The 27,759-nt window shown below is 46.5% G+C and overlaps 2 protein-coding genes across 2 annotated transcripts in view; both read left to right on the forward strand.

The window, feature by feature from the left end:
- The window catches only part of LOC105034684 (auxin response factor 12), a 160,353-nt gene that overhangs the window by 3,265 nt on the left and 129,329 nt on the right, over positions 1 to 27,759 (forward strand). The window lies entirely within an intron of this gene.
- Positions 273 to 27,620, forward strand: LOC140856930 (uncharacterized). The gene is made up of 6 exons (XM_073255140.1): positions 273 to 306; positions 17,041 to 17,633; positions 17,815 to 18,027; positions 25,698 to 25,850; positions 25,977 to 26,038; positions 27,506 to 27,620. The coding sequence occupies exons 1-6, from the start codon at positions 273 to 275 to the stop codon at positions 27,618 to 27,620; spliced, it is 1,170 nt and encodes a 389-aa protein (XP_073111241.1).

The raw sequence follows: 27,759 nt of genomic DNA on the forward strand, positions 1-27,759 counted from the left end.
ATTATTACCATAACTCAAGAACTACATCTTGGGGAATAGAGTATGATGTTACAAAAATTGACTTAGGATCAACAATTAGTTATAGTTAAACTAAAAGCACTCTAGATATATGCCTTTGAAATCTTAAGTTTGGCTCCAAAAGTCACTCTAAATGAACCCAAGCTAAGCTTTAGGAAGGGAGCTAATTTTTGATACTTCCGGGTCAAAGGCTTGTGTGTTGACCTAATACACCACAAAAATTACGCTAAAACTCAATTATTAGGTCAGGCAATATGGGGATCCAAGGAAGTGCATTCATCATTGCCTGTAATAGAAAATCAATCAGATTTCTACTTCCAGAACTCATGTTGATGAACCCTTAAAACTTCTACCAATAACTCCTAATTGGATACATACCTTCACTAGTGAAGCCTTCTAAGGGATTTCTATGTTTCAAGATTCTAGATTTTCTGGTGAAAATTACCTTAATCAGTTGTCGTTCTTCAAGACTTTCATAACCATGATCCCTTCTTCTTGTCTCCTATGAATGACTGCTCACGCTTCTCTTAAAAGGCTACGATGAGTTATTAGTCATAGGATTTTTCTCCAGCCAAAAATTCATCTAGGGCCCACAATTTCGCCCTGGTTTAAAACTAACCTGCTAAGGTCATCATATCTCAACTGCACAATTGGCCTGACTTCAATCGATCATGTCTCACTTTTTTTTAACCCCAAAATGGGTAAAATTGTCCTCATTTTGAAGCTCTCCATGGCTACTTTTACAGGGAATTGGTTTTATTTAAAAATGCAAAGCAGTGTACAAGATATTGTCACATGAAATTCAAAGGGTCACTATTGCTGCATGTTTTGCCCAGCACATGAACATCTAATTTAATGCCACTAATTTCTTAATAACTCTAAGCAACATAACATAAGGTATCTGTGATACACTCAGCAATTTATACTTATTGTACAAATGATAACATGAAGTTAATCTTATGGTTATGCATGATTACATGTTAAGCCTACAAACTGCTGTTGTATCTTAAAGCAGCAAAAGGATTGTTGGAGAAAGCCAGTTTCTGGAATTTCTTGCAGATGCAGACTTGTTCTCTTAATACCATAATTGTAGGAATATCATTTACAAACATTGCTTGTCAAACTGCATTCATTCGGCTTGTCATTTTCTGGAGAACAGAGGATAAAAGGCAAAAGATCCTAACTTATTGCAGGGAAAATTGTTAAATGTAGCAACTCTGTGGTTACAGAAGTTCGAACAGTTAATGAAACTCTCTCAAACTAAGAAAAATGTTATTTAGACAAAAGTGATCACCTTTTTTTATGTTGAGAATTTGACTGAACAACAGGAGAAAGAAGAAACGGTTGAGTGGGCAAAATTATTATGATATTTTTCCATGGTTTTCCTACCATGGATATGACCATTTGTAGGCAGTTTTCAATAAATCTCATCCTGGGATAGCATGGATGGCTCCTTTTCGTTGCAGATACAACTATTCATCTCCTTTTTATGAGTGCAAAGAGGAACATTACAAGTGAACCTTTGCATTGAAAGACATCAAAAAAATAATCGTGGAAGAACTCAAGTTCTAAGAGACAATGTTGTACCCAATCTGGTTTGGCCCTTGTACATAGATGTGCTTTATGTCCAGGATAATGCTTCCTTTCAAGAGTTTCTCTTCAAAAGTTGAATAGAATATTTTTGGCTGCTTTATCCACTTATTTGTGGTTTTCTATCCATTGTTTCTTTTTAAAAAAATATTTTGTATGATGCTTGAAACTTTAAGACAAAACTGTAACACAAAAATGAAGGATGAATGGAATCCCCTATATCTTTACTTTAGGTTGGTCTGGCAGTGGGGTAGGTTGAGTTTTCTTGGATGGGTAGTATGTACTTTTCAAAAGATGTCTTGGATGAATATCGAGGAAGCTTGTGGTATTTGAAAAATATGAGAGAGAGGTTTTTCTCTTAAAATCCATCTTCTGCACACTTGTTCTTGTCATTCATTTCTCAGCTTGTTCATATTATCTAGTATCAAATTGGTCAAGACGTTTGAGGCTACAGATTAAGAAAAATTGAAACCTACCTCAAGGAGTTGCAATATTGGTTCAAGAAATGTTCTAAACTTCTAGGTAATATTTAGTCATTCATTTCAAAGGTCAAAGAAAATGTGTTATTATAGTGTTGCCAATGAGTGGAAATTTGGTGCAGATTTTTCACAATAGGCTGGAATAATGATATCAGTCATTCAGTTGTAACAGGACAGTTGATGAATTCATTTTCTGTTGCCTAGAGATAGCAACCCAAGAGTTTGGGGGGTGGGGGTGGGGGGTGTGAATTGGGTTCTGAAAATCTGAAGACAACTATGTGCTCTATTAACCATTAATGAAGTGAATGTGATGTCCAAGCAGAGAATTACACTATAAAGCAGGAAAATAAAGTAAATGAAGAAACACAATCACAAATGCAGAAATTTATATTAGTTCGATATCAAACTTGACATCTACATCTGCTTCTGAAGATCTTTGCTTGGGAATTCCAACTATAATCTTCTTTGATTACAGTTCGATTATTTTGAATCGGACTCACAATCAATCCGGTGGATTTTAGTGCATGCAATCGATCAAAATCTTTTCCAATTAAGTCCCCCTAAACTAGCCTCATTCCCCAAGTTTCTATCCCAAGTAACTTGAAATAAAGCAATGAATACAAAAATATGAGAATTTAAAACTCAAAAACAAATGCTCGATGCAGTGCAATGGAAGTCGCTGATGTAGCTCTTTATGTGCTTTGACTTTCTCAATTTTTGCTTGAAAAGAGAGCCGAATGAATGATGAAAGGTCTTTCAACTGGTAGCTCAGGCAATCAATGCTCATATCCTTTTTTTCTCAAGTATTAAATGTGTAGTTGGTTGGAGCTTGAATGCTCTCTTAAATGACTCTCTGTTTCAATTCCTTGTGTTCTTCCCTTGAACCCTTTGCTTAGATTCAGATCTGAACTTGATTCAAACATCAATTCTATAATTGAAATACATCCGCAAAAATCTGTCAAAAACAGATTTAAATCCATGTATAATCAGGTTGTAAATCAGAACAAAAAATCCGCACAGAAATTTTTGCTAAAGTAGATTTTTAACAGTCTATTTTTAGGGGCTGATTTTGATCTGATAATCTGGTCAAAATCAGATTAGAAAAATACAAGAAACATTAGATCAAAACCAGATTTAATCACATCAAAATTCCTGGTTCCAAATCAAATAAAAAAAAATCAGAAAAAACCAGAAAATGAACTACGGAATCATAACATGGAATCTGGCTCTGATACCGGTTGAAGGAAACATGCGATTTGCATCGCATGGCCAGGAGAAAAAGGAGAATAGACTTCAAATAAAAATTTTCATAACTTTTATGAAACATATCCTGATGTGCAGCGAAAAGGTGATTAAGGTTGTAGAAGTTTCTGAAACTGGTTGCTTCGCGAGATCCGGATGTCTAGACTCTCTACTTCGTTCGCACGTCAAGTAACGTAGGAGAGAAGGATGAAGACTTCTTCAGAAGGGAGGGAGAAGAGGGCTTGGAGATTTGATCTCGATGCTTAGAAAGAGTCCACACGCCACCACACCAAGGGAGAGAGGATGCCCAAGGGAGAACATGCCCCAGGAAGGGGATGCCCAAGGGGAGGAACACGCCTTGATGATTGCTTGATTGATTTCTTTTTTCTCCACGTCCCTCTTTAAATAGACAAGAAGTCCTAAATCAAATCAAATACCTTTATGGATTAGGAATAAGACTCTTCAAGTTTGAATCAAATCCAAACTACCTAATCCATGAGGATTCTTAAAGGAAGTAGGAGAGGCATCAACTTGCGCCTCTCTCCCTATGCCGCACGCCCAAGGGGAGGGGCGCAATTTCCAGTGCCCCCTCCATCTTAATTGGCCAAATAGATGAGAGAATATTAGGAAAACATGGCTTAGTGCACCAAATTTGATTTGGTTTAGATTTGGATTCAATTCGAATCAAATTCGAATTCAATTTGAATCAAATTTGAAAAGACTGTTAATCCTAATCTAATTAGGATTTAGGTCCAAGTCCAACTAATTAGATAATTAACCTAATTTAACTTTAATAAAATCAAATCCGATTAAATCAGATTTGATCTAAAATAATTAGGACTTGAATCTAATCTCTCATAATTCTTTGAATCATAGATTTGATCATATGCATCTCCGAAATTAAACCTGCACCTCATGTGCAGTGCTAGCTGGACGTAGTCAGTGTTTAATTTCGTATAACGTATAATTTAATTCTCAATTGAGTAAATTTATATGTTCAATCAAGTCTCATACTTTCAAATTGAATATATAGATATAAGGTCAATTCTTTCCTACGTTGTTTGATTTTGTGTGTGACTCTATAGGTTCGAACACTAAGTCGGTAGTATAGGAATTATTTCTGTACTAATCGAACTGACCATCTAGCAATGATATCCGACGTTCGGATAGGTTGAATAATTGCAAAGCAATCAATATTCAAAAATCTAGGCATATGGTTACCGCATAATTCATCTCTTTGATCATAATGCTCAGGATGATCTAGGATTAAACTGTCAATCTTGGATGAGTCATCTACATTATATTTCAATCTTTTTCAAATTCTATGACAGATCACAGGGATTATCCTGGTCAAGGTTTTACTGGATTGAAATACAGCGATGCATTAATTTTTGTAATCCAAAGGGGTCAATTCCATCTTGACTCATACATCGATTTCATAAATACTTAACTGTACCTAATAGCCTTCCGTCATTATATTAAAAATATAGGTAGTCTGGTACTAAAGCACAATGAGTTGCCTGCAAGTCACCGTGGTGATCTCAGGTCGGAGGGATATTTATGCCTATATACTTCGCGAGCTGTCCTTGACAGTAAAGTGCTTCGCAGGTGAGTCACTGTTCGGTGACGATGTTCTCTTATATCTCATCTGTATGCCATATCAGTGTCTCCACACTCCTTGGTTAAGAGGACAATCAATCCATATGGCACAACGATCTATACTCGATAAACATTATTGTTCTTATTAATATTGTATTATTTGATCGCGAACAAGTTTAAGAACTATTCGATAAATCTTTCTTTATCGATTATATTATAGTTTCAAGGACTTCATCATAACACAAGAGTTCAAAGGAAGATGCATACTTATGATGTACTTGCTAAAAATACTTTTTATTCATTAATAATTCATATACAAATTATAAAGAGCATAATGTCTACAGATAGACAATTAGCTTTAGGACTCATTTCCTAACAATCTATTCATCTGCTCATCTGCGATTCCAAATTATAGCAAATTATGAGTATCCTGCAATTTTGAGAAGAAAAAAGAAATGGAGAAGGATGAGCTTTACAGTCCAATAAGAATTTTCACACACCATCAATATAATAATAATAAATGAGAAAATAATAATGATTATTACTTATATCAATCTCATACCAAAAGATACCACGATTCATAAAACATACATGTTAGCAAATGTCTTTTTTATGCAATGAGTCACATCATACAATTATTTCAAACCAACATGCATTGGATCCGATCATATCAAGGTGCTCGGCTTTGGACTACCACAGCCATAGTTTCAGCCCATGGCAGGGCTGAAGGAACCAGATCTAGGGTTTCAGGGTTAGATCTTAAAAAAGAGGGTTAGATCTTGAAACTTTTTCAAGATCATACAGCGGAAGACTAAAATAAATCAAAATTTATTTTCTAAGATCAGAAAATCCCTAGATCTAAGATCCTATTACATGATTATTACATGGTATTAAATCAGAAATTAAAATATATAAATATAGCATGAACTACATGTTGATCATATCAACATGTTTTTATACTACATCTAATGTATGTATTAAATAATAGATTAGATATATTACCTTGCAAGTTAGACGTTCTAACCTTGTTGATCTGGGCTTGAGGATGATGTTGCAAGCCGCACACGTGTCCGGCCTCTAGGAGTCGTCCACACGAGCCCACGAATCTCGATCAGAAGTCCTGCTTCAGGAAATCAGCACAGTATGCTAGTACTGTGCTGATCCTTCTTTGATGGTTGATCAGGTGCCTCCTTGATTTGAACTCTTCCAAAGATGGAAAGTAGAAGGAGAAGTTTCAGATCTGAGACGCTCTCAGGAAACTCAAGATGGAAGGAGGAAAGATATGAAAATAAAAATCCTAGAAGAAGACCCTCTTCTTCTTCACGTTTTTCTCTCTAGACACCCAAACTTGCGTCTTTTATATCTCCACGACCCAAAGGTATTTCTCTCTTATTTTTGGATGGAACAAAGGTCTCTCAAATCTCTATCTCCCCCTAAAATTTCATGAAGAAACTCGTCTTATATAGAGAGATATGATAGAGTCCTTGTCTAGGTCAAACACCTAGTCAAGGCTTATCCAAACATGGCAAGTTAAGGGACGCCCAACTCTTGAGCACCTCCTCCATATTTTCGTGCATGGATCACCAGAAAAGGGTGTACAATGTAAACCCTAAAAGCCACGAAAATTCCAAAAAAAATTTGGATAAATTCAGTGCAAAATTGAAAGAGTTTTGGATTTTAAAACTCTATCTCATAGAATTCGAAATCCAAACTTATTCCTTTTAGATTTGATCCAAATCACCTTCCATGTAAGAAAGAAGAGAGGAGACCTTTTGTGAACGTGGGAGAGATCTGGGAGAGGGCTTTTGTCGCACAAAATAAGTGGAGATTGGCATTGAATAAGAGAGAGGCCGTGGAGAAGGTTTATGCGGCGCAAGGTGGAATCCTAGTCCTACTAGGATTCTGTCTCATAATTTGTTTTAATTTGGTTTCCCAAACCAAATCAAATCAAAATTAGATCAATCCAATTAAAATAGGTCTTAACCTAATTAAGAACCTAATTTAATCAGATTAAATTAGATTTAAATCTGATTTAATTTTCTAATCAAATTAGAAATTAGATTGACCCAAGTCCTAGTTGAACTAGGACTAGTCTTTCCTTGCACTTGGCTTATCCAATAAACCAATTGGACTTGATCCAATCAAGCCCAAACCAAATCTAATTAAATCATATTTAATTAGACTTAATCTCAGCCCATTGGCTTAATCAAATTAAGCCAATTAGCAATCGAATTGCTAATCGATCCTCCTACAACACTTGCACTGGGTTAAATGTCAATCGTATTGATCATTTAACCCTAGAACGATTCTTAATCGTTGATCAACCATCCGATCGGATCATGAACTCTAATGTGTGTGACCTCATAGGTCCGAACCTAAGCCGGTAGCATAGGAATAAATTCCTATACCAATCGAAATGACCATCTAGCAATGGTACCCGACGACCGGATAGGTCGAATGTGTAGAACAACATCCTTAGAACCTATGCGGATATAGTTTTCATATAATTCATCCCCTTGACCAAAATGATCATAGGACACCCCAGAGCTCAACTGTCAACTCTGATCAGGTTGTCCACATTGTATTTCAAAATATCAAATCCATCTGATGGATTACCCTGGTCAAGGTTTTGCTAAATTGAAATACAGCGACTCATTCTTCTCCAACTCTTGGAGTGGTCAATCCCATCTCGATCACACTCTGACTTCGCAAGTACTTGACTGTGCCCAGAAGCCTTCCGTCCCTGAATTAGAAATTCAGTTAGTCCAGTACCAAAGCACAGTGAGTTGCTTGCAAGTCACTGAGGTGATCTCAAGTCTAAGGGACACTTATACCTATATCCCATCAGAGACATTCTCGACAGCAGAATGCTCTGGAGTTGGTCACGTTCAATGACGATGTACCTTTACATCTCACCTGTATGCCATACCAGTGTCTCCACACTCCTTGGTTAAGAGGACAACCAACCCATATGGCCTACAGCGACCTATGCTCGATAGAAGCTGTCGTCCTTATTAACAGCTTATCATTTGGTCGTGAACAGTTTTAAGGACTAATCGATAAATCCTCTCTTTATCGAATCTAAATAGTCCTAAGGACTTCATCATAACAACGGAGTTCATTAGAAGATGAAAGCTTATGATGAAAATGCCAAATATATTTTATTTATTAACAGATCAATTACAATACTTGGTTGCTCAACCGTCAACAGCTTGACGATTGGCTTTTTGGGACACATTTCCCAACAACTCCCACTTGTCCTAAAGCCACTCGGCACAGTATCTAATACCCATCTTCGACTTGTGGTTGTCGAACTCTTTTATTGCCAGGGCTTTAGTGAAGGGGTCGGCTAGATTTTCTTTTCTGTCGATCTTCTGAAGGTCGACGTCACCTCGATCCACGATCTCTCAGATCGAGTGGAAGCGGTGTAAAATATGCTTCATCCGCTGGTGTACTTTAGATTCCTTCACCTGAGCTATGGCACCAGTGCTGTCGCAGTAGAGCAGGACTGGACCATCGAGGGAGGGTGCTACTCCGAGCTCGTTGATGAATTTCCTCAGCCACACAGCTTCCTTCGCGGCATCTGATGCTGCGATATACTCCGCTTCACAAACAGAGTCTGCCACAGTATGCTGCTTGGAACTCTTCCAGTAGATGGCTCCACCATTCAGAGTAAAGATATAACCCGACACGCTCCTGCTGTCATCATGGTCAGATTGGAAGCTGGAGTCTGTGAACCCCACAAGTTTCAGATCTGACTCGCCATAAACCAACCATTCGTCCTTAGTATTTCTCAAATACTTAAGGATGGCTTTAACCACTTTCCAGTGGTTTTCTCCAGGATCAGATTGGTATCTACTCACTACTCCTAGTGAGTATGCCACATCTGGTCTTGTACATGTCATGGCGTACATGATAGATCCCACGGCTGAAGCATATGGGACTCTACTCATACGCTCTCTCTCTTCAAGAGTTGTCGGACAATCCTTCTTAGAGAGAGAAATTCCTTGGCCTATCGGTAGATAGCCCTTCTTGGAATTCTCCATGCTGAACCTCTTCAGCACAGTATCTATGTACGTGGACTGGGATAACCCAAGCATCCTTTTAGATCTATCCCTATAGAACTTCATCCTAGGATGTAGGATGCTTCACCCAAGTCCTTCATGGAGAACTGTGATGACAACCAAACTTTTATTCCCTGTAGTGCGAGGATGTCATTCCCGATTAAGAGAATGTCATCCACGTACAAGACAAGGAATACCACAACTGGACCATTTGCCCATTTATAGATGCAGGGCTCTTCTCCATTCTTAATGAAGCCATGCGTTTTGATCACCTTATCAAAACGCATGTTCCAACTCCGAGAAGCTTTCTTCAATCCATAAATGGATCTCTGAAGCTTGCACACCTTGGACTCATCTGTGGATGTAAACCCCTCAGGTTGTATCATATACACCTCTTCGGTCAGCTCTCCATTCAGGAAAGCTGTCTTTACATCCATCTGCCAGATCTAATAATCCAGATGGACAGCTATTGCAAGCATTATCCGAATGGATTTGAGCATTGCCACAGGGGAAAACGTCTCGTCTTAGTCAATACCTTAACGTTGACGGTACCTCTTGGCAACCAGACAGGCTTTATAGGTCTCCACCTTTCCGTCTGCGCTCCTTTTCCTTTTGAAGACCCATTTACACCCAATGGGTTTAACCCTTCAGGTGGGTCAACCAATGTCCATACATCGTTGACCTTCATGGACTCCATTTCGGATTTCATGGCTTCAAGCCATTTCTCGGAATCAGGTCTCTGCATTGCATCCATATAGGTGATCGGATCCTCATTATTCTCATCAAGTTCGATGGGATCACTGTCCCAGACCAAGAAACCGTAGTATCTGTCCGGCTGACGCGGTACTCTACCGGATTGTCTTAATGGTACAGGTATATTGGGCTCCGGATCTGATCTAATCATATCCGACTCAGGTTCAGCTATTGGTGTCGGTCCTTCTACCTGTTGAACTTCATCAAGTTCAACCTTAGAGGCAACGGTTCCTTCACCAAGGAACTCCTTTTCTAAAAAGATTGCCTTAAGGCTGATGAACACCTTTTGTTCATCAGCATGGTAGAAAAAATATCTTTTTGTCTCTTTGGGGTATCCTATGAATGAGCATTTGTCAGACCTAGGTCCAAGTTTGTCTGTGACTAATCGTTTGACATAGGCCAGGCACCCCCAGACCCTAAGGTGTGAAAGTACTGGCTTACGCCCTGTCCATATCTCATATGGAGTCTTAATTACAGACTTACTTGAAATCCTATTTAACAGATAACAAGTCGATTCGAGTGCATATCCCCAGAAGGATATCAGCAAGCTAGCAAAAACCCATCATGGATCGGACCATGTCTAACAAAGTCCGATTCCTCCTTTCAAACACACCATTATGCTGTGGTGTTCCTGGAGGAGTCCATTGGGAGAGAATCCCATTCTCTCCTAGATATGTGAGAAACTCACTAGAAAGGTATTCTCCTCCTCGATCAGATCGAAGAGTTTTAATACTCTTCCCAGTTTATTTTTCTACTTCACTTTAGAATCGTTTGAACATTTCAAATGAATCCGACTTATGTTTCATCAGATAGACATATCCATATCGGGATAGGTCATCCGTGAAAGTTATGAAGTAGAAATATCCACCTCTAGCACTGGTGCTCATGGGCCCACATACATCAGTATGTATGGGCTCAAGAGCTCAGTAGCTCTCTCACCTTTTCTAGTAAAAGGTGACTTGGTCATTTTACCAAGAAGACAGGACTCACAGGTTGGAAGTGATTCACAATCACTGACTTCGAGGATTCCCTCTTGAGTCAACCTATTTATTCTGTTCTTGTTTATATGACCTAGCCTACAGTGCCATAAGTAGATATCTGACACACTATCTAATCTAGGGTGCTTGCCAGTAGAATAGACTCTTATCAGGCTTGACCTTTTTGGTCTGGCTCTGCACTGATGTCCTAGCCTGAACTTGTACCTTCTTTACTTTCTTCTTCTTGTTCTTCTTCCCTTTCTTAAAAGGTCGAGAACCAGAAGACGAACCTCCCACTAAATTCACCGACTCCTTGTGAAGTTGGTGATCCTTCTCAAAGTTCTGAAGCAACCCCAGTAACCCGTGGTAGTTCTCTTCAGGCTTTGTCATTCTATAATGAGTGAGGAATGGGAGATAAGACTTGGGCAACGAGTTCAGTATTGCATCTTTCCCAAGCTGCTCATGCAAGGAAAAGTCGAGCTTGCTCAATCATTCCATCAGCTTGATCATGTACAATACATGATCAGTGACAGAGGCACCATCCCGTATTTTGGCGTTGAAGATGGCACAACTAGTCTTGTGCCTCTCCACGTCATCGGGTGTGCCAAAGGCATCCTCCAACACTTGAAGCTTGTCCTTTGGCTGAGCCGTCTCGAATCTGCGACTGAACTCGTCGCTCATGATAGCCAGCATGATACAGCGCACCGTGGTCCGATCATTGAGCCACTTCTGGTAAGTGTCTCTGATTGTTCCACGTGCATTGACAGCTGGCTCCTCAGGTGCAGGATCTATTATCACATATAGGATCCGTTCATGCTCCAGGACTATCTTCAACTTTCGGTACCAGCTACTGAAGTTGGGTCCCACCAACTTATCATTGTCCAACAATGATCGGAGCGATAGGGAAGTGGCCATATTTGCACAAAGGAGAAGCATAACCTAATTAGTAATTGATTCATTAAATCTAAAGATTTGGACTTTAATCAAAAGGTTTCTCCCACTATTTTATTCGAATTGGTAGCCTCTACCTCCAACTCGAGGAATTACCCTAATTCCTTAGCGGGTACTAGAATCCACTTAGACTGCACACAAGTCCAACTTTGGTTGGCCAACCCATGTACATCTAAGGGTAGGTTCATAACCAATTGTTTCTCTAAACAATTTCTAGTAATTTTAATTTTGCCCCAGAAACCTAATCAGTAGGCTTTGGCCTCCACTATAAGGATCCAGTTAGGTCCAACCATTAACATGATCATACTTGGTGTATCTAATCAACGAATGATTAAGCCCAACTTTGGTTGGCTCACCTAACCACCATTAGAGAGATACTTCCAAGTCGTCATATGATGAGTGATAATTCCATTAGTCAACAAGCACCAGGCCTTTGGGTCTGCAATGATTATTGAGTTCATGGACTCATTATCAAACACCTTAATGGGAGGCTATGACTCAGTTATCTCCATAACTTTATCATTTTAAGGACCTAATAATTTTAGAGGATTTAAATAATATAGAGGATGAAGTCAGATGAACCAGCTTATCATGATCCTCCCACTGGCTTCACCAAGTCAGCTTAAGGGAGACCATTAAAAGGGCTGGTCTAGGAGCACCTAAATCAGTCACACTGATTTACCTAGCTGACATGGGTCAGCTCGAATAGTCAAGTGATCCGATCAAAACATAATTTCACCAAGAGGCCAGGTAAGTTCGATCAGTGGGAGGGTCTGCCAAAGCTTGCCTTAGACACCATCAGAAATGGCCAGGTAAGCGGGCTCCCAATTAAAAACCACCGGTCTGGTTTACCTTAGACACCAACTGGTTTAATTAGTTTCGATTAGATCAACCTAACAGTTCGTGCTAGACCGCTTAGCCAAAAATCAAGTCCATTTGTTTCTCGTTAAAGACATGGACTTGACCAACTACAACTATTATAATTGATCTAGAGAATCCTTGACCTAATCTAAGACAACAATTGATTAGATTTAGTCAATTCTCTAATTAAGTCCATCTTTAATCTAACCATAGGTCTAACCCAATTAATGGACCTAATTTCCACTAACCCATTAACCCAATGTGTTATGATTTGTGTCTTAGGTTCTTCAATTCACAATCCTAGAACCTAATCAAACAACTTCTTAATTCTTAATTAAGTTTTGGGCTGAGGGTTGGGTTTGACTTTTCAAAAAATAATTTTCATATTTGTAAAATAATTTTACAATATGATTCTATCAATCATATTGCATGTTTGATTCATAATCAAGATGCAAGTGAAATAAACATGAAACTACTTTAGATCTAATCTAAACAGGTTCATGTAATTGAAACAATTTCAACTTTAAATAATTTCTTTGCATAAAAATTATTAACAAAGAGATTTTATTTCAGATTTAAACATCTTTTAAATCTAATAAATCATAAATTTAATCTAGATCATATCTAACAAATTTATGATTAAAGATAGATCTACACAAACTAGGACAACCTTTGCACTGTAAGGGGTAAACCTTACAGCAGGACAACCTTGCAGTTTGTGATTGATCTAAAATTTTAATTTCAGATTTAATAATCAGATTATAAATTAGATCTAATCTAAAAAATAATCTAAGCATGTATAAATAATCATGTAATAAAGAACCTGGCTCTGATACCAATTGAAGGAACCAGATTTAGGGTTTCAGGGTTAGATCTTAAAAAAGAGGGTTAGATCTTGAAACTTTTTCAAGATCATACAGCGGAAGACTAAAATAAATCAAAATTTATTTTCTAAGATCAGAAAATCCCTAGATCTAAGATCCTATTACATGATTATTACATGGTGTTGGTGCAAAAATCCGCCTGCGCCGGAGAAGCTGGAGTTGAGGAAGCCGCGGTCGCCGTCGGGACCTGCAAGGGAAGTCTAAACCGGAGGTGGGGTTGCTCCGGCAAGACTCTCCGACGCTCAAGTCAGTTCTCTGCCTCAACAAGAATGGAGTGCTCGAGCGGAGAATTTAGCAGAGTTTTGAGATAAGACAAAAGAGCTTAAAAAATAACGTATCTGAGTCCCCCCTTTTATAGGCGGGGGAGGCAACGGACTGATGGCGACGTGTGTAACTGCCTGGTAGTGGGCCGCCCATGGTCAGGGGAATTGATTGCGAAAGATAATGGAGCAGACACGTGGGTATCACCTCGACTTGCCACGTGGAATCCGTTATGAGGGGTGGAGCAGCGTCCGTCGTCAGGAGAATCGCGTGGTATCCGTCGCAGGAGGTGGAGCAGGTTCGTGGCCGTTACTGTGGCCTGCCAGGGGGATAATGGAGCTGTGCGGAGTCCGCCACAGGAAGTGGAGCAGGGCGGCTATGGCTGCTGCGGCTTGTCAGGGAATGATGATACTGCGTGGAGTCCGCCACAGGAGGTGGAGCAGGGTCGCGGCCGTTTTGAGGGCCTGTCAGGGGGCGTGGATTTGTCGATTGAAGCTCGGCAATGGTCGGAGCCGTCGTGAGCGGAGCCCGGCTCCCGTAGGAGTCCGGGCGGAGCTGTTCTGATGTCGGCGGCGGAGTCCGGCTCCCGTAGGAGTCCGGGCGGAGCTGTGATGATGGCGGCAGAGCCCGGCTCCCGTAGGAGTCCGGGCGGAGCTGCGCTGATGTCGTCGGTGGAGCCTGGCTCCCGTAGGAGTCCGGGCGGAGCTGCGCTGCAAACAAAGTCAAGGGTGAAGTCCGGCTCTGATAGGAGTCCGGATTGAGCTTACCAGCGATTGATATTGAGAGCGGAGCCCGGCTCCCGTAGGAGTCCGGGCGGAGCTGTTTTGATGTTGGCGGCGGAGCCCGGCTCCCGTAGAGTCCGGGCGGAGCAGCGCTTGCTGATGGCGGTGGAGCCCGGCTCCCGTAGGAGTCCGGGCGGAGCTGCACTTGCTGATGGCGGTGGAGCCCGGCTCCCGTAGGAGTCCGGGCGGAGCTGTGCTGATGTCGTCGGTGGAGCCCGGCTCCCGTAGGAGTCGGGCGGAGCTGCGCTGCAAACAAAGTCAAGGGTGAAGTCCGGCTCTGATAGGAGTCCGGATTGAGCTTACCAGCGATTGATATTGAGAGTGGAGCTCGGCTCCCGTAGGAGTCCGGGCGGAGCTGTTTTGATGTTGGCGGCGGAGCCCGGCTCCCGTAGGAGTCCGGGCGGAGCAGCGCTTGCTGATGGCGGTGGAGCCCGGCTCCCGTAGGAGTCCGGGCGGAGCTGTGCTGATGTCGTCGGTGGAGCCCGGCTCCCGTAGGAGTCCGGGCGGAGTCGCGCTTGCTGATGGCGGTTCTGCCGTGGGTTCCGGCTGTGGGTATTTTATACCCAACACCAGTCCCCCTACATCCGAGTTTTGAATTTCAAACGAAGGAAGTACACAGAAGTACAGCCGGAACCGTCCCTTCGAATCCCGCGCCCTGCCGCTCCCAGATATTTTGGCATTAAATGAGCGCGTGCCGGAGTCTTTTCGAATTGGGGCGGTACGAGGGGACGCTTCGAAGACCCCGCAGGTACGCTGTCCTAGGTACGGCGCAATTATGGCCCTGCCAACCGCCAGCCGCCTTTAGTCGTCTGCCGCGGGGAGTGGGACACTGTCGAGCGCGGACTGGCCTGGGGGGATTCGAGATCATTATGGCGCCGGATCCCAGGGTCTATTTAAACCCGCCTCCCCCCTTCAGGCGTCCTACTCCATTTTTGATCTTCGCTGGCGTCTGTCATCTCCCCGAGAGTCTGCTCTCGCGAACGCCCTTTCGAGCCGTAGGCGCCTTCCGTCTCTCGCCCCCCGGGCCTTCAGAGCAAGATAGGTTAGTGCCCACCTTCTTTTCACCGCCTAGGGATCTTTCGTCTTTTCATTCTCTTCGTGTCTTCCTCCGAGTTGACCTTTGGCGTTTCGTTCCCCTCTCGATTTGCCTTTCTAGGGCCCTTTAGGTTTTCCCCCGAGAAAAAATGTCTTCTGAATCTTCTGTCCCCGTAAGTTCTGGGAGTTCTTCTGCTTCGAACCCTCAGGCCCCCGTTTCCGCGGATGAACCCGCGCTCGGGGCAGGGCCTCGCCCGGTTTTCGCGCCGGGCGCCATTTCGTGTTCGTCGACTCCGGACGAACTTCTCCTGATAAGGGCTCGATACGGGGTCCCTGCGGAGTACGACCTGGAGCTTCCTGGCCCCTCTGATAGGGCCAGCGCTCCCCCTCCCGGCCGCTTTTGCCTGTACCAGGAGGCCTTTCGTGCCGGGCTTCGGCTTCCGCTCCCAAACTTCGTCGCCGCCTTCTTTGCTTTTTAGATATTTCACTTGCTTCTGTTGCCCCGAATTCCTTTAGGTTTTTGATAGGATTTCTCTCTCTCTGCCATATAGCCGAGGTCCAGCCATCCCTCTCCTTATTCAGACATTTCTACACCTTCAAACGCCATCCTTCAGCGAAGGACTGGTGGTACTTCTCCCCCCAGTTCGGTAAGAAGGGGTTGCTGAAGGGCGCCCCTTCTTCGATTCACAACTGGAAGGGGAAATTCCTCTTTGTCTACTGCCCGACCTTAGAACTAGGTCTGCCCCGTTGGGGGGCTCTGAGGGATTCCGTCCGCCGGGCTCCCAGCCTGGGAGAGGACGACCTCCAGGCCGCCCAGAAGCTTCTGAGTTACCCCGCTCCTTCCCTTCCTAACCTTCTGAGGGAGCAGCTTCTTTTCAACATCGGCCTGAGCCCCCAGGATCCAGCAAGTATTTATCTTTTCTCGCCTTCTTTTTGTTTATTTTTTCTCTCCTCTTCCTTTTCTCTCTCTTCTTTCTCTTCTCTCTTTTTTTTTTTTTTTTTTTTTTTTTTGACTCCGGACTGATCGATGTTGCTTCTTTTTCTTCTTCTTCTCTCCCCCCTCCTTTTTCTTTAGCAATGGACGCCGAAGCCACGCGGATGCTCGCCAAGTCCATGAGAGCCCAGAAGAGGAAGGGCGCGACGACCTCCGGCTCAGCGAAGAGGGCCAAGGTGGGAGAGACGAGCTTGGTCGCGCCCGTCCAGGCGACCCCGGCCATCGACATTCCTTCAGATGCCGAACCAGTGGTCCCCCGGGCTCCCCCAAGGAGCCCGCCGACCGAGGTCCCCATTCCGGAGGTCCGCCCCGCGGAGGCGCCCGCCGTGGGGAAGAGAAGGAAATCGGTGGCCCGCAGGGCGAGCGGCCACCGAACTGCCGCGGACGAGTCCGTCTGCTCCGAGGGGGGATCGGAGAACCCCTTCAACGACAAGGCTCTGATCAGGCGGCTGCTCGACGGCTGCATTCTGCCCGATGTCGTGGAGAGGATCGACCATGCCGATCCCGAGCAGCGGGCCTGGGATACTCTGGGATCCTTTCTTGAGGTAAGCGGATGTTTATTTGCATGGTTGTTCGGTCTTTGTTGTAATTCTCTATCCGTCCTTGCAGATCGGGCACCAGCTCTTCGCCTACGTCGAGGCGTCGGGCCGCGCGAGAAGGGACCTTCTCCGAGCGGAGGAGCGCTGCCGGGACGAGGCTGCCCATCTTCAAGCGAAGACGGCCGAGGTGGCCGCCCTCCGGGAGGCCCTGGAGAGAGAGAGACAGGACCGGGAAGAGGAAAGACAAGCCCGGGAGGAGGAGAGACAAGCCCGGGAGGCGGAGAGACGGAGCCTGGAGGAGTCGGTGAGGAAGGCGGAGGCCGAGGTCGCCCATCTGGCCGAGCAAACTCCGGTTCTGGTCTCGGAGGCCAGGACCCTTGCGGTGGAGGAGTTCAAGGCCTCCGCGGAGATGAGGGAGCTGAACGTCCAGTTCGGCTTGGAGGCATTTACCAAAGGGTTTGAGCTTTGCCGGGAGAAGGTGGCCAGCAGATATCCCGATCTTGGCCTCGAATTCTTGGAGGAGTCCGACGACGAGGCCGGCCCTTCGCCCGCCGCCACAGCAGTTGCACCCCCCGCGCCGAACTCTCCACCCCCCGCTCCCGAGGTCTGAGACCTCCGACCTTGTATCTTTCTTTTGTTGTCATGCTTCCTTTTCATTTGTCTTCAAGATCAATTAATAAAGCCGAATTTCTTTTTGTGGATGATTTTTTCCTCCCTCTGCTCCTTCTTTCCGGCCTTCTTCTTGTAACGAATCGGTCTTTGACGCTTGCCTCTTCCGATGGCAGTGTCTCGCTGAAGCACTCCCCTTGCCCCTGGGGGTCCCGCTGAAGTCCACTATCCGACGGTTGAAAAAGGAGGTCCTCCACTTGACGAGGAAGCTGAAGAAGTCGGAAGGCGAGCTCCGTCAGGCGAAAAAATGCTACTCCGAGGCCGCTGCCGAGGCCGCCCACTTCAGGAGTATTCAAGTGAAGGCGATCATGGACTACAGTCGGAGGAAGGCGAGCTTCACAAAAGAGCTTGAGGAATGTAAGAAGAGCGCCAGTGACCGAATTGGGCTCAAGAAGCCAGGATCAGCGCCCTTAAGATGGAGCTTTCAGCTGCGCAGAGGAGGATTGGCCAGCTGGAAGGAAACTCATCCCGGACCCTAGTGCGGGCTGACGATGCCCAAAAATGGTCGCAGAGGGTCTCCGACCTCCAGAAGCAGCTTCAAGACGCCGAAATGAGCCACGACGTGCAGCGGGCTAGCTGGCGCCGGCAAGTGGAAGAGCACAAGAGGAGATTTCGGCAGGCGGCGGACGAGGTCGTTCGTCTTCAGAAGCAGCTGGTTACCAGGGCGCAGCTTACGAACGCCCAAGACACCGAAGAGCTTCGAGCCTTGAGAGGCACCGTCGAGGGGATCTCTGTCTCACTTGGGGAGAAGACGGCCGAGCTTCAACAAGTAAAAATTCAATGGGACTTGAGCGGAAGGCCGTCGCGGACGCAGAGGCGGAGTCCGAAGTTTTGCGGAAGTGGCATCGGGAAGCGGAGGCTGAGAGTCGGCGACTTCGTCAGGCGCTCCAGGATATGCTGCAAAAGAAGGAAGAACTAGAGGAAATGGTGGAGACCCTGAGGCAGTCCTGGTCGGGGGATGGAGGTGATCATCCTATGTTAGAGGGAGCAGGACCTCCTTAGAGTTCTTTAGTAGTCACCCCCTTTTTGTAGCTGCCCCCCTTTTCTTTTCTTGTCGTTTTGTCCCTCTTTTTCTGGCCGTCCTGGCCCTGTAGCACATATATCGGAAATGAGAAAAAGGCATTTTGTGTTACTTGTCCGCGCGTAGCACTAATATTGTCGTTCGTTGACCCTTTCTCGTTGTTTGGCCTGTTTGGCTTAGAGGTCGTCGTGGGAAAGGGCTCTTCCCTTTCATCCGATCTCGTCATGTGGCCGAGCCTCGCCACCGTTTTTAACCCTTGCTGGCGAAGTGGCGGATGGAGCCCGGCTTTCTTAGGAGCCCGGGCGAAGTCTTTCTTGGGGGCGGAACCCGGCTCCCGTAGGAGTCCGGGTGAAGCTTTACCTGGCGGCGGAACCCGGTTCCCGTAGGAGTCCGGGTGAAGCTTTACCTGGTGGCGGAACCCGGCTCCCGTAGGAGTCCGGGTGAAGCTTTACCTTGGCGGCGGAACCCGGCTCCCGTAGGAGTCCGGGCGAAGCTTTACCTGGCGGCGGAACCCGGCTCCCGTAGGAGTCCGGGCGAAGCTTTACCTTGGCGGCGGAACCCGGCTCCCGTAGGAGTCCGGGTGAAGCTTTACCTGGCGGCGGAACCCGGCTCCCGTAGGAGTCCGGGTGAAGCTTTACCTTGGCGGCGGAACCCGGCTCCCGTAGGAGTCCGGGCGAAGCTTTACCTGGCGGCGGAACCCGGCTCCCGTAGGAGTCCGGGGAAGCTTTACCTGGCGGCGGAACCCGGCTCCCGTAGGAGTTTACCTGGCGGCGGAACCCGGCTCCCGTAGGAGTCCGGGTGAAGCTTTACCTTGGCGGTGGAACCCGGCTCCCGTAGGAGTCCGGGTGAAGCCTACCTTGCGGCGGAACCCGGCTCCCGTAGGAGTCCGGGTCTTCCATTTTGCTTGAGCCGGTGGCGAGGTTCTCGTCATCAGCCTGGCTTGTGGGGGCGCGTTAGGGCGTTGTAAGGCCTCTCCCCCTCCGGTCTAAAAGAACCGGGCCTTCAACTTTGCTCATGTCAGGACGAGGTTCTCCTCCTGTTCCTGACATGGCTATGGGGGCATATTAGGGCGTTGCAAGGCCTCTCCCCCCATCCGGTCTAAAAGAACCGGGCCTTCGACTTTGCTCAAGTTAGGGCGAGGTTTTCCTCCTGTCCCTAACAGGGCTGTGGGGGCACATTAGGGCGTTGTAAGGCCTCTCCCCCCATCCGGTCTAAAAGAACCGGGCCTTTGACTTTGCTCAAGTTAGGGCGAGGTTTTCCTCCTGTCCCTAACAGGGCTGTGGGGGCACATTAGGGCGTTGTAAGGCCTCTCCCCCCATCCGGTCTAAAAGAACCGGGCCTTTGACTTTGCTCATGTCAGGACGAGGTTCTCCTCCTGTTCCTGACACGGCCGTTGTTTTTTGGAGAGGTCATATCCAGTCATAATACATCCGCGTTAAGCAGGAGGAGTGCGTTAGCTAGAAAGAAAAGTAGATTCAAAACGAAACAGTAGGCAATACATTTACAGTTCTCCCGCTCCTCCTTGAGGCCCTCCGGCGATGGAGTCGATGGTCCCGATAGGAGGCCGGTCCCCGGGCTGCTCCTCCCTCTTCTGCGGTTCGGGCGGTGGGAGGGCTCTTGGCCGGTCTCCTCTACCCTCAGGCCTGCGGCGGATGAATCTGTCGAGCCGACCTCGCCGGATGAGCTCCTCGATCTCGTCCTGGAGCTGGATGCACTCTTCGGTGTCGTGGCCGTGGTCGCGGTGGTAGAGGCAGAACTTGTTGGGGTTGCGCTTCCCGGGGTGCGTGCGCATCCTCTCCGGCCTAGGGATCAGCTCCCTGACCTCCATCAGTACCTGGGCCTTCGAGGCGTTGAGGGGGGCGTAGCTGCGGAACTTCCCTGGCGGGGAACCCCGTCGAAACCTGTTGTCCGGGCTTCTCTGCCTGCGTGCCCGGGGTGGAGTATGGGCGCGCTTGTGCCCAGGAGGGGATCGGGAGCGAGGCCGGGCTTCCCTTGGCCTCTTCTCAACTGCGGGCTTGCCAGAATCTCCCACCTGGCGCTCCCTTGCAGTCTCTTCATCCTTCATTTTGAAGGCCTCTTCCGCTCGGGCGTATCCTTCAGCCCGAGCCAGCAGATCAGCGAAATCCCTGGGGTACTTCTTCTCCAGGGAGTACAAGAGATCATTCTTCTGAAGGCCACCTTTCAGGGCGGCCATGGCCACTGACTGGTCCAAGTTCCGGACCTCCATCGCCGCGATGTTGAAGCGGTTGATGTAGGCCCGTATGGACTCCCCTTCCCTCTGCTTGATGTTGATGAGGGACTCCGAACCTTTCCGGGGACGTCGGCTGCTGACAAAATGGGCCACGAATTGGTGGCTCATTTGGTCGAAGGAGAAGATGGTACCCGGCTTCAGTGCCGAGTACCAGTTTCTTGCTGCTCCCTTCAAAGTAGACGGAAAAGCCCGGCACAAGATGGCGTCGGGGGCACCATGAAGCAGCATCATTGTTCGGAAGGCCTCCAGGTGGTCCACCGGGTCCGACGTCCCGTCGTAGCTTTCAAACTGGGGGAGCTTGAAATTCGGCGGGATCGGTTCCTGCATAATCATTTGGGAGAAGGGAGGGTCAGTGCAGATATCCTCACCGTAAGCGGGAGGCGCATGGCGGAGTTCTTCGATCCGCCGGTTCATCTCTTGGAGCCTCCGGTCCAGGAAATCCTCTCGACTTCGAGTCTCGAGGGTCCGTTGGCAGAACGGGGGCAGGGATCTCCCAGGGGTGGAGCCGTGGTCTGACTGAGGGCTCTCCACCCTCGGATTCGCCTTCTCGGGAAGGACGGGGCGGCTAGCCCAGGTGGCCCACCCCACCGCCGGGTTCTGGCATTCCGGAGATGCCCCTTCTGGATGCGCTGACGCCTGCGGCGGCTGCTGCTGCATCGCCTGTACGGCCTCGACGAGGCCCTTGACCTGCTGCACCAGCAAGTCAAACTGCTCCGCGCCGACCGCCGTCGCCGGAGGGGGAGGAGGGGCTGGCTGAGACACGGGAGGGGAGGCCGGAGCCTGAGATCTGGCCGCGGAGGCCGTGGACCGCCGGGTGGATGCCCTGCGCGGAGGCATCGGGTGTCGATCTCGCGGGGGAGGATTAGGAGTAGATGACGGAGAGATGGCCGGAGGTGGCTCCGTTGAGCGCTCCTTCAAGAACAAGGGTGCCGCGAAGACACGCCCTTCCTCTAGCGCCAATCCTGTTGGTGCAAAAATCCGCCTGCGCCGGAGAAGCTGGAGTTGAGGAAGCCGCGGTCGCCGCCGGGACCTGCAAGGGAAGTCTAAACCGGAGGTGGGGTTGCTCCGGCAAGACCCTCCGACGCTCAAGTCAGTTCTCTGCCTCAACAAGAATGGAGTGCTCGAGCGGAGAATTTAGCAGAGTTTTGAGATAAGGCAAAAGAGCTTAAAAAATAACGTATCTGAGTCCCCTCTTTTATAGGCGGGGGAGGCAACGGACTGATGGCGACGTGTGTAACTGCCTGGTAGTGGGCCGCCCATGGTCAGGGGAATTGATTGCGAAAGATAATGGAGCAGACACGTGGGTATCACCTCGACTTGCCACGTGGAATCCGTTATGAGGGGTGGAGCAGCGTCCGTCGTCAGGAGAATCGCATGGTATCCGTCGCAGGAGGTGGAGCAGGTTCGTGGCCGTTACTGTGGCCTGCCAGGGGGATAATGGAGCTGTGCGGAGTCCGCCACAGGAAGTGGAGCAGGGCGGCTATGGCTGCTGCGGCTTGTCAGGGAATGATGATACTGCGTGGAGTCCGCCACAGGAGGTGGAGCAGGGTCGCGGCCGTTTTGAGGGCCTGTCAGGGGGCGTGGATCTGTCGATTGAAGCTCGGCAATGGTCGGAGCCGTCGTGAGCGGAGCCCGGCTCCCGTAGGAGTCCGGGCGGAGCTGTTCTGATGTCGGCGGCGGAGTCCGGCTCCCGTAGGAGTCCGGGCGGAGCTGTGATGATGGCGGCAGAGCCCGGCTCCCGTAGGAGTCCGGGCGGAGTTGCGCTGATGTCGTCGGTGGAGCCTGGCTCCCGTAGGAGTCCGGACGGAGCTGCGCTGCAAACAAAGTCAAGGGTGAAGTCCGGCTCTGATAGGAGTCCGGATTGAGCTTACCAGCGATTGATATTGAGAGCGGAGCCTGGCTCCCGTAGGAGTCCGGGCGGAGCTGTTTTGATGTTGGCGGCGGAGCCCGGCTCCCGTAGGAGTCCGGGCGGAGCAGCGCTTGCTGATGGCGGTGGAGCCCGGCTCCCGTAGGAGTCCGGGCGGAGCTGCGCTGCAAACAAAGTCAAGGGTGAAGTCCGGCTCTGATAGGAGTCCGGATTGAGCTTACCAGCGATTGATATTGAGAGCGGAGCCCGGCTCCCGTAGGAGTCCGGGCGGAGCTGTTTTGATGTTGGCGGCGGAGCCCGGCTCCCGTAGGAGTCCGGGCGGAGCAGCGCTTGCTGATGGCGGTGGAGCCCGGCTCCCGTAGGAGTCCGGGCGGAGCTGTGCTGATGTCGTCGGTGGAGCCCGGCTCCCGTAGGAGTCCGGGCGGAGTCGCGCTTGCTGATGGCGGTTCTGCCGTGGGTTCCGGCTGTGGGTATTTTATACCCAACACATGGTATTAAATCAGAAATTAAAATATATAAATATAGCATGAACTACATGTTGATCATATCAACATGTTTTTATACTACATCTAATGTATGTATTAAATAATAGATCAGATCTATTACCTTGCAAGTTAGACGTTCTAACCTTGTTGATCTGGGCTTGAGGATGATGTTGCAAGCCGCACACGCGTCCGGCCTCTAGGAGTCGTCCACACGAGCCCACGAATCTCGATCAGAAGTCCTGCTTCAGGAAATCAGCACAGTATGCTAGTACTGCGCTGATCCTTCTTTGATGGTTGATCAGGTGCCTCCTTCTTCTTGATTTGAACTCTTCTAAAGATGGAAAGTAGAAGGAGAAGTTTCAGATCTGAGACGCTCTCAGGAAACTCAAGATGGAAGGAGGAAAGATATGAAAATAAAAACCCTAGAAGAAGACCCTCTTCTTCTTCACGTTTTTCTCTCTAGACACCCAAACTTGCGTCTTTTATATCTCCACGACCCAAAGGTATTTCTCTCTTATTTTTGGATAGAACAAAGGTCTCTCAAATCTCTATCTCCCCCTAAAATTTCATGAAGAAACTCGTCTTATATAGAGAGATATGATAGAGTCCTTGTCTAGGTCAAACACCTAGTCAAGGCTTATCCAAACATGGCAAGTTAAGGGACGCCCAACTCTTGAGCACCTCCTCCATATTTTCGTGCATGGATCACCAGAAAAGGGTGTACAATGTAAACCCTAAAAGCCACGAAAATTCCAAAAAAAATTTGGATAAATTCAGTGCAAAATTGAAAGAGTTTTGGATTTCTAAAACTCTATCTCATAGAATTCGAAATCCAAACTTATTCCTTTTAGATTTGATCCAAATCACCTTCCATGTAAGAAAGAAGAGAGGAGACTTTTTGTGAACGTGGGAGAGATCTGGGAGAGGGCTTTTGTCGCACAAAATAAGTGGAGATTGGCATTGAATAAGAGAGAGGGCGTGGAGAAGGTTTATGTGGCGCAAGGTGGAATCCTAGTCCTACTAGGATTCTGTCTCATAACTTGTTTTAATTTGGTTTCCCAAACCAAATCAAATCAAAATTAGATCAACCCAATTAAAATAGGTTTTAACCTAATTAAGAACCTAATTTAATCAGATTAAATTAGATTTAAATCTGATTTAATTTTCTAATCAAATTAGAAATTAGATTGACCCAAGTCCTAGTTGAACTAGGACTAGTCTTTCCTTGCACTTGGCTTATCCAATAAACCAATTGGACTTGATCCAATCAAGCCCAAACCAAATCTAATTAAATCATATTTAATTAGACTTAATCTCAGCCCATTGGCTTAATCAAATTAAGCCAATTAGCAATCGAATTGCTAATCGATCCTCCTACAACACTTGCACTGGGTTAAATGTCAATCGTATTGATCATTTAACCCTAGAACGATTCTTAATCGTTGATCAACCATCCGATCGGATCATGAACTCTAATGTGTGTGACCTCATAGGTCCGAACCTAAGCCGGTAGCATAGGAATAAATTCCTATACCAATCGAAATGACCATCTAGCAATGGTACCCGACGATCGGATAGGTCGAATGTGTAGAACAACATCCTTAGAACCCATGCGGATATAGTTTTCATATAATTCATCCCCTTGACCAAAATGATCATAGGACACCCCAGAGCTCAACTGTCAACTCTGATCAGGTTGTCCACATTGTATTTCAAAATATCAAATTCATCTGATGGATTACTCTGGCCAAGGTTTTGCTAAATTGAAATACAGCGACTCATTCTTCTCCAACTCTTGGAGTGGTCAATCCCATCTCGATCACATTCTAACTTCGCAAGTACTTGACTGTGCCCAGAAGCCTTCCGTCCCTGAATTAGAAATTCAGTTAGTCCAGTACCAAAGCACAGTGAGTTGCTTGCAAGTCACTGAGGTGATCTCAAGTCTAAGGGACACTTATACCTATATCCCATCAGAGACATTCTCGACAGCAGAATGCTCTGGAGTTGGTCACGTTCAATGACGATGTACCCTTACATCTCACCTGTATGCCATACCAGTGTCTCCACACTCCTTGGTTAAGAGGACAACCAACCCATATGGCCTACAGCGACCTATGCTCGATAGAAGCTGTCGTCCTTATTAACAGCTTATCATTTGATCGTGAACAGTTTTAAGGACTAATCGATAAATCCTCTCTTTATCGAATCTAAATAGTCCTAAGGACTTCATCATAACAACGGAGTTCATTAGAAGATGAAAGCTTATGATGAAAATGCCAAATATATTTTATTTATTAACAGATCAATTACAATACTTGGTTGCTCAACCGTCAACAGCTTGACGATTGGCTTTTTGGGACACATTTCCCAACAAGGGCACCAATACCATGGCCAGTCCTGTGGACTACCACAACCACCTTTACAGCCCATGGCGGGACACCAATACCGTGGCTAGCTCAGGGGACCACAAGCGCTCAAATCCTAACACCACAACCATGTTTACAGCCTATGGCAAGGCACTAACAGTGGTTAGTCTGGGGGACTACAGGTGCTTAACTTTGAACTATCATTGCCATGTTTTCAGCCCATGACAAGGCATCAATAACATGGTTAGTCCTGTGGACTATCACAACCACATTTTTTGTTTGTGGCAGGACATTAACAACATGGCTAGACCAGAGCACTACAACCCTACATACAATTACAAGCTTGTTAGGTATTATAATTCAAAATTACATTCTTTTACAAAACTCGATGCTTATGATTACCAAAATCCATCCAAATCAATATCAGTGATATGTCATACATAACTTCATATAGAATTATACATATATTTAACAAATAAGTATATAATATGTAACTATCAAAACCACATAAACCAAAATCATGGGTGCACAAAATAATTTTTATATAAATAGATGATCAATATCCAGAAATTCTTACCTCTACTATTGTCCAATTGAACTCTCTAGATTTATGATCCAGATGTCAAAAATCATATTTGAAATCTCTTGTCCCAAAAGTTATTCTCCTACAAATCCAAAATTAACATTTAGAAATAAAGTCTATGATGTAGGAACTATCTGTCTAGAATCCTCTATCGGGTTCATCGGGATCCCCAACAATTTTCTTGAATTTTTTTTATTTAAAATTTTCTTAATCCACCTAAGAGAGAGAAAAACATATAAATTTAATTAACCAATTAATTAATTTAATTAATTGATTAACAAATAACTAGAGAAGAGAGAGAGAAGAGAGAGCTCTTTTTTCTTTTCTTTTCTTTTCTTTTCCTTCTTCGTGGAAATAGGGGATACACCCTTCTCTCTCACTTCCAAACGTGGCCGCATGCTTGATGACCAGCGGCCAAACCCACAGCATCTGACGGTGGGGACTCCACGATGCAACCTCGAACATCGTCTGACATCACCCATGCCGGTAGTAGTTGGCGGACCAAAGAAGAAAGCCGAACAGGGGCCTCGGTTTCAAGAAAAAAATTCGACGACTTGCTGGCTATATTCTGATTACCGGTGAAAGCTAAGAGATGAGAAGAGGATGGAGATAAAGCTGGGACCTCTTACCTTATCTCTGGCGATGCAAATGACAGTGAATCAATGGTGGTTCCTTCGAGCCTACTTCACAAAAAAAAAATCGGAAGAAATCAAGATTTTCGGAATCGATACCGATGGCTGTATCGGTCGGTCGATGATACGGTATGATATGGTTTTGTACCATATCGAACCGACGCGAACCGACGAAGGCAAGGGACCCGAACTGGGAGAAGAAAAAGAGAGAGAGGGAGGAAGAAAGAAAAAGAGGGAGGGGGAGTCGGCGGGGCAATAGACGGCCTCCGACTGGCTGTTGTGGCCGCTGGATGGCGTAGTCCACGTGCGCGCTGCAGGCGTGAAATAGGGGGGCAACAGGGGTGTTGCCCCTGTTTTACGGGTTTTTTTAAAAAACAAAAACTTAAGTGAAGCCAACAAATGGTTTGCCGGCTTCACTATTTAACAGTTTTTTTCAAAAAAATTCAAAAAAAACTAAGCCGGCAGTACGGTTGCTGACTTCATTGATTTTATTTTTTTTAAACATATTTTAAATAGTGAAGTTGGCAAAGCAGTAAGCCGGCAAATGATTTGCAGGCTTCATTGTTGATCTTCGTTTTTAAAAAGGGGCCATGCGTGAATAGGGGTGATAGCCCCTATTCCATGATCGTGATGCTGCCCGCGCCGCTTCCGCCGCCCGGTGGCCACCCAGAGTCTTCCGACGGCCTCTCCGTCGTCCCATCCTCTCATCTCCAGTGATCTCCCCCCTCTCTCTCTTTCTTGCTCATTTCGAAGCCCTATCGGGCAACGGTCCAGCTGCGAATGCTTTTGTCGGCCTCCGACGGCTGCAGCGGGCCACCGTTGGCCTCCGACGGCTCCCGCCTCCCTTCCTTTTCTC

The sequence above is a fragment of the Elaeis guineensis genome, chromosome 4 (genome assembly GCF_000442705.2).
Source record: "Elaeis guineensis isolate ETL-2024a chromosome 4, EG11, whole genome shotgun sequence".
NCBI classification, from domain to species: Eukaryota; Viridiplantae; Streptophyta; class Magnoliopsida; order Arecales; family Arecaceae; genus Elaeis; species Elaeis guineensis.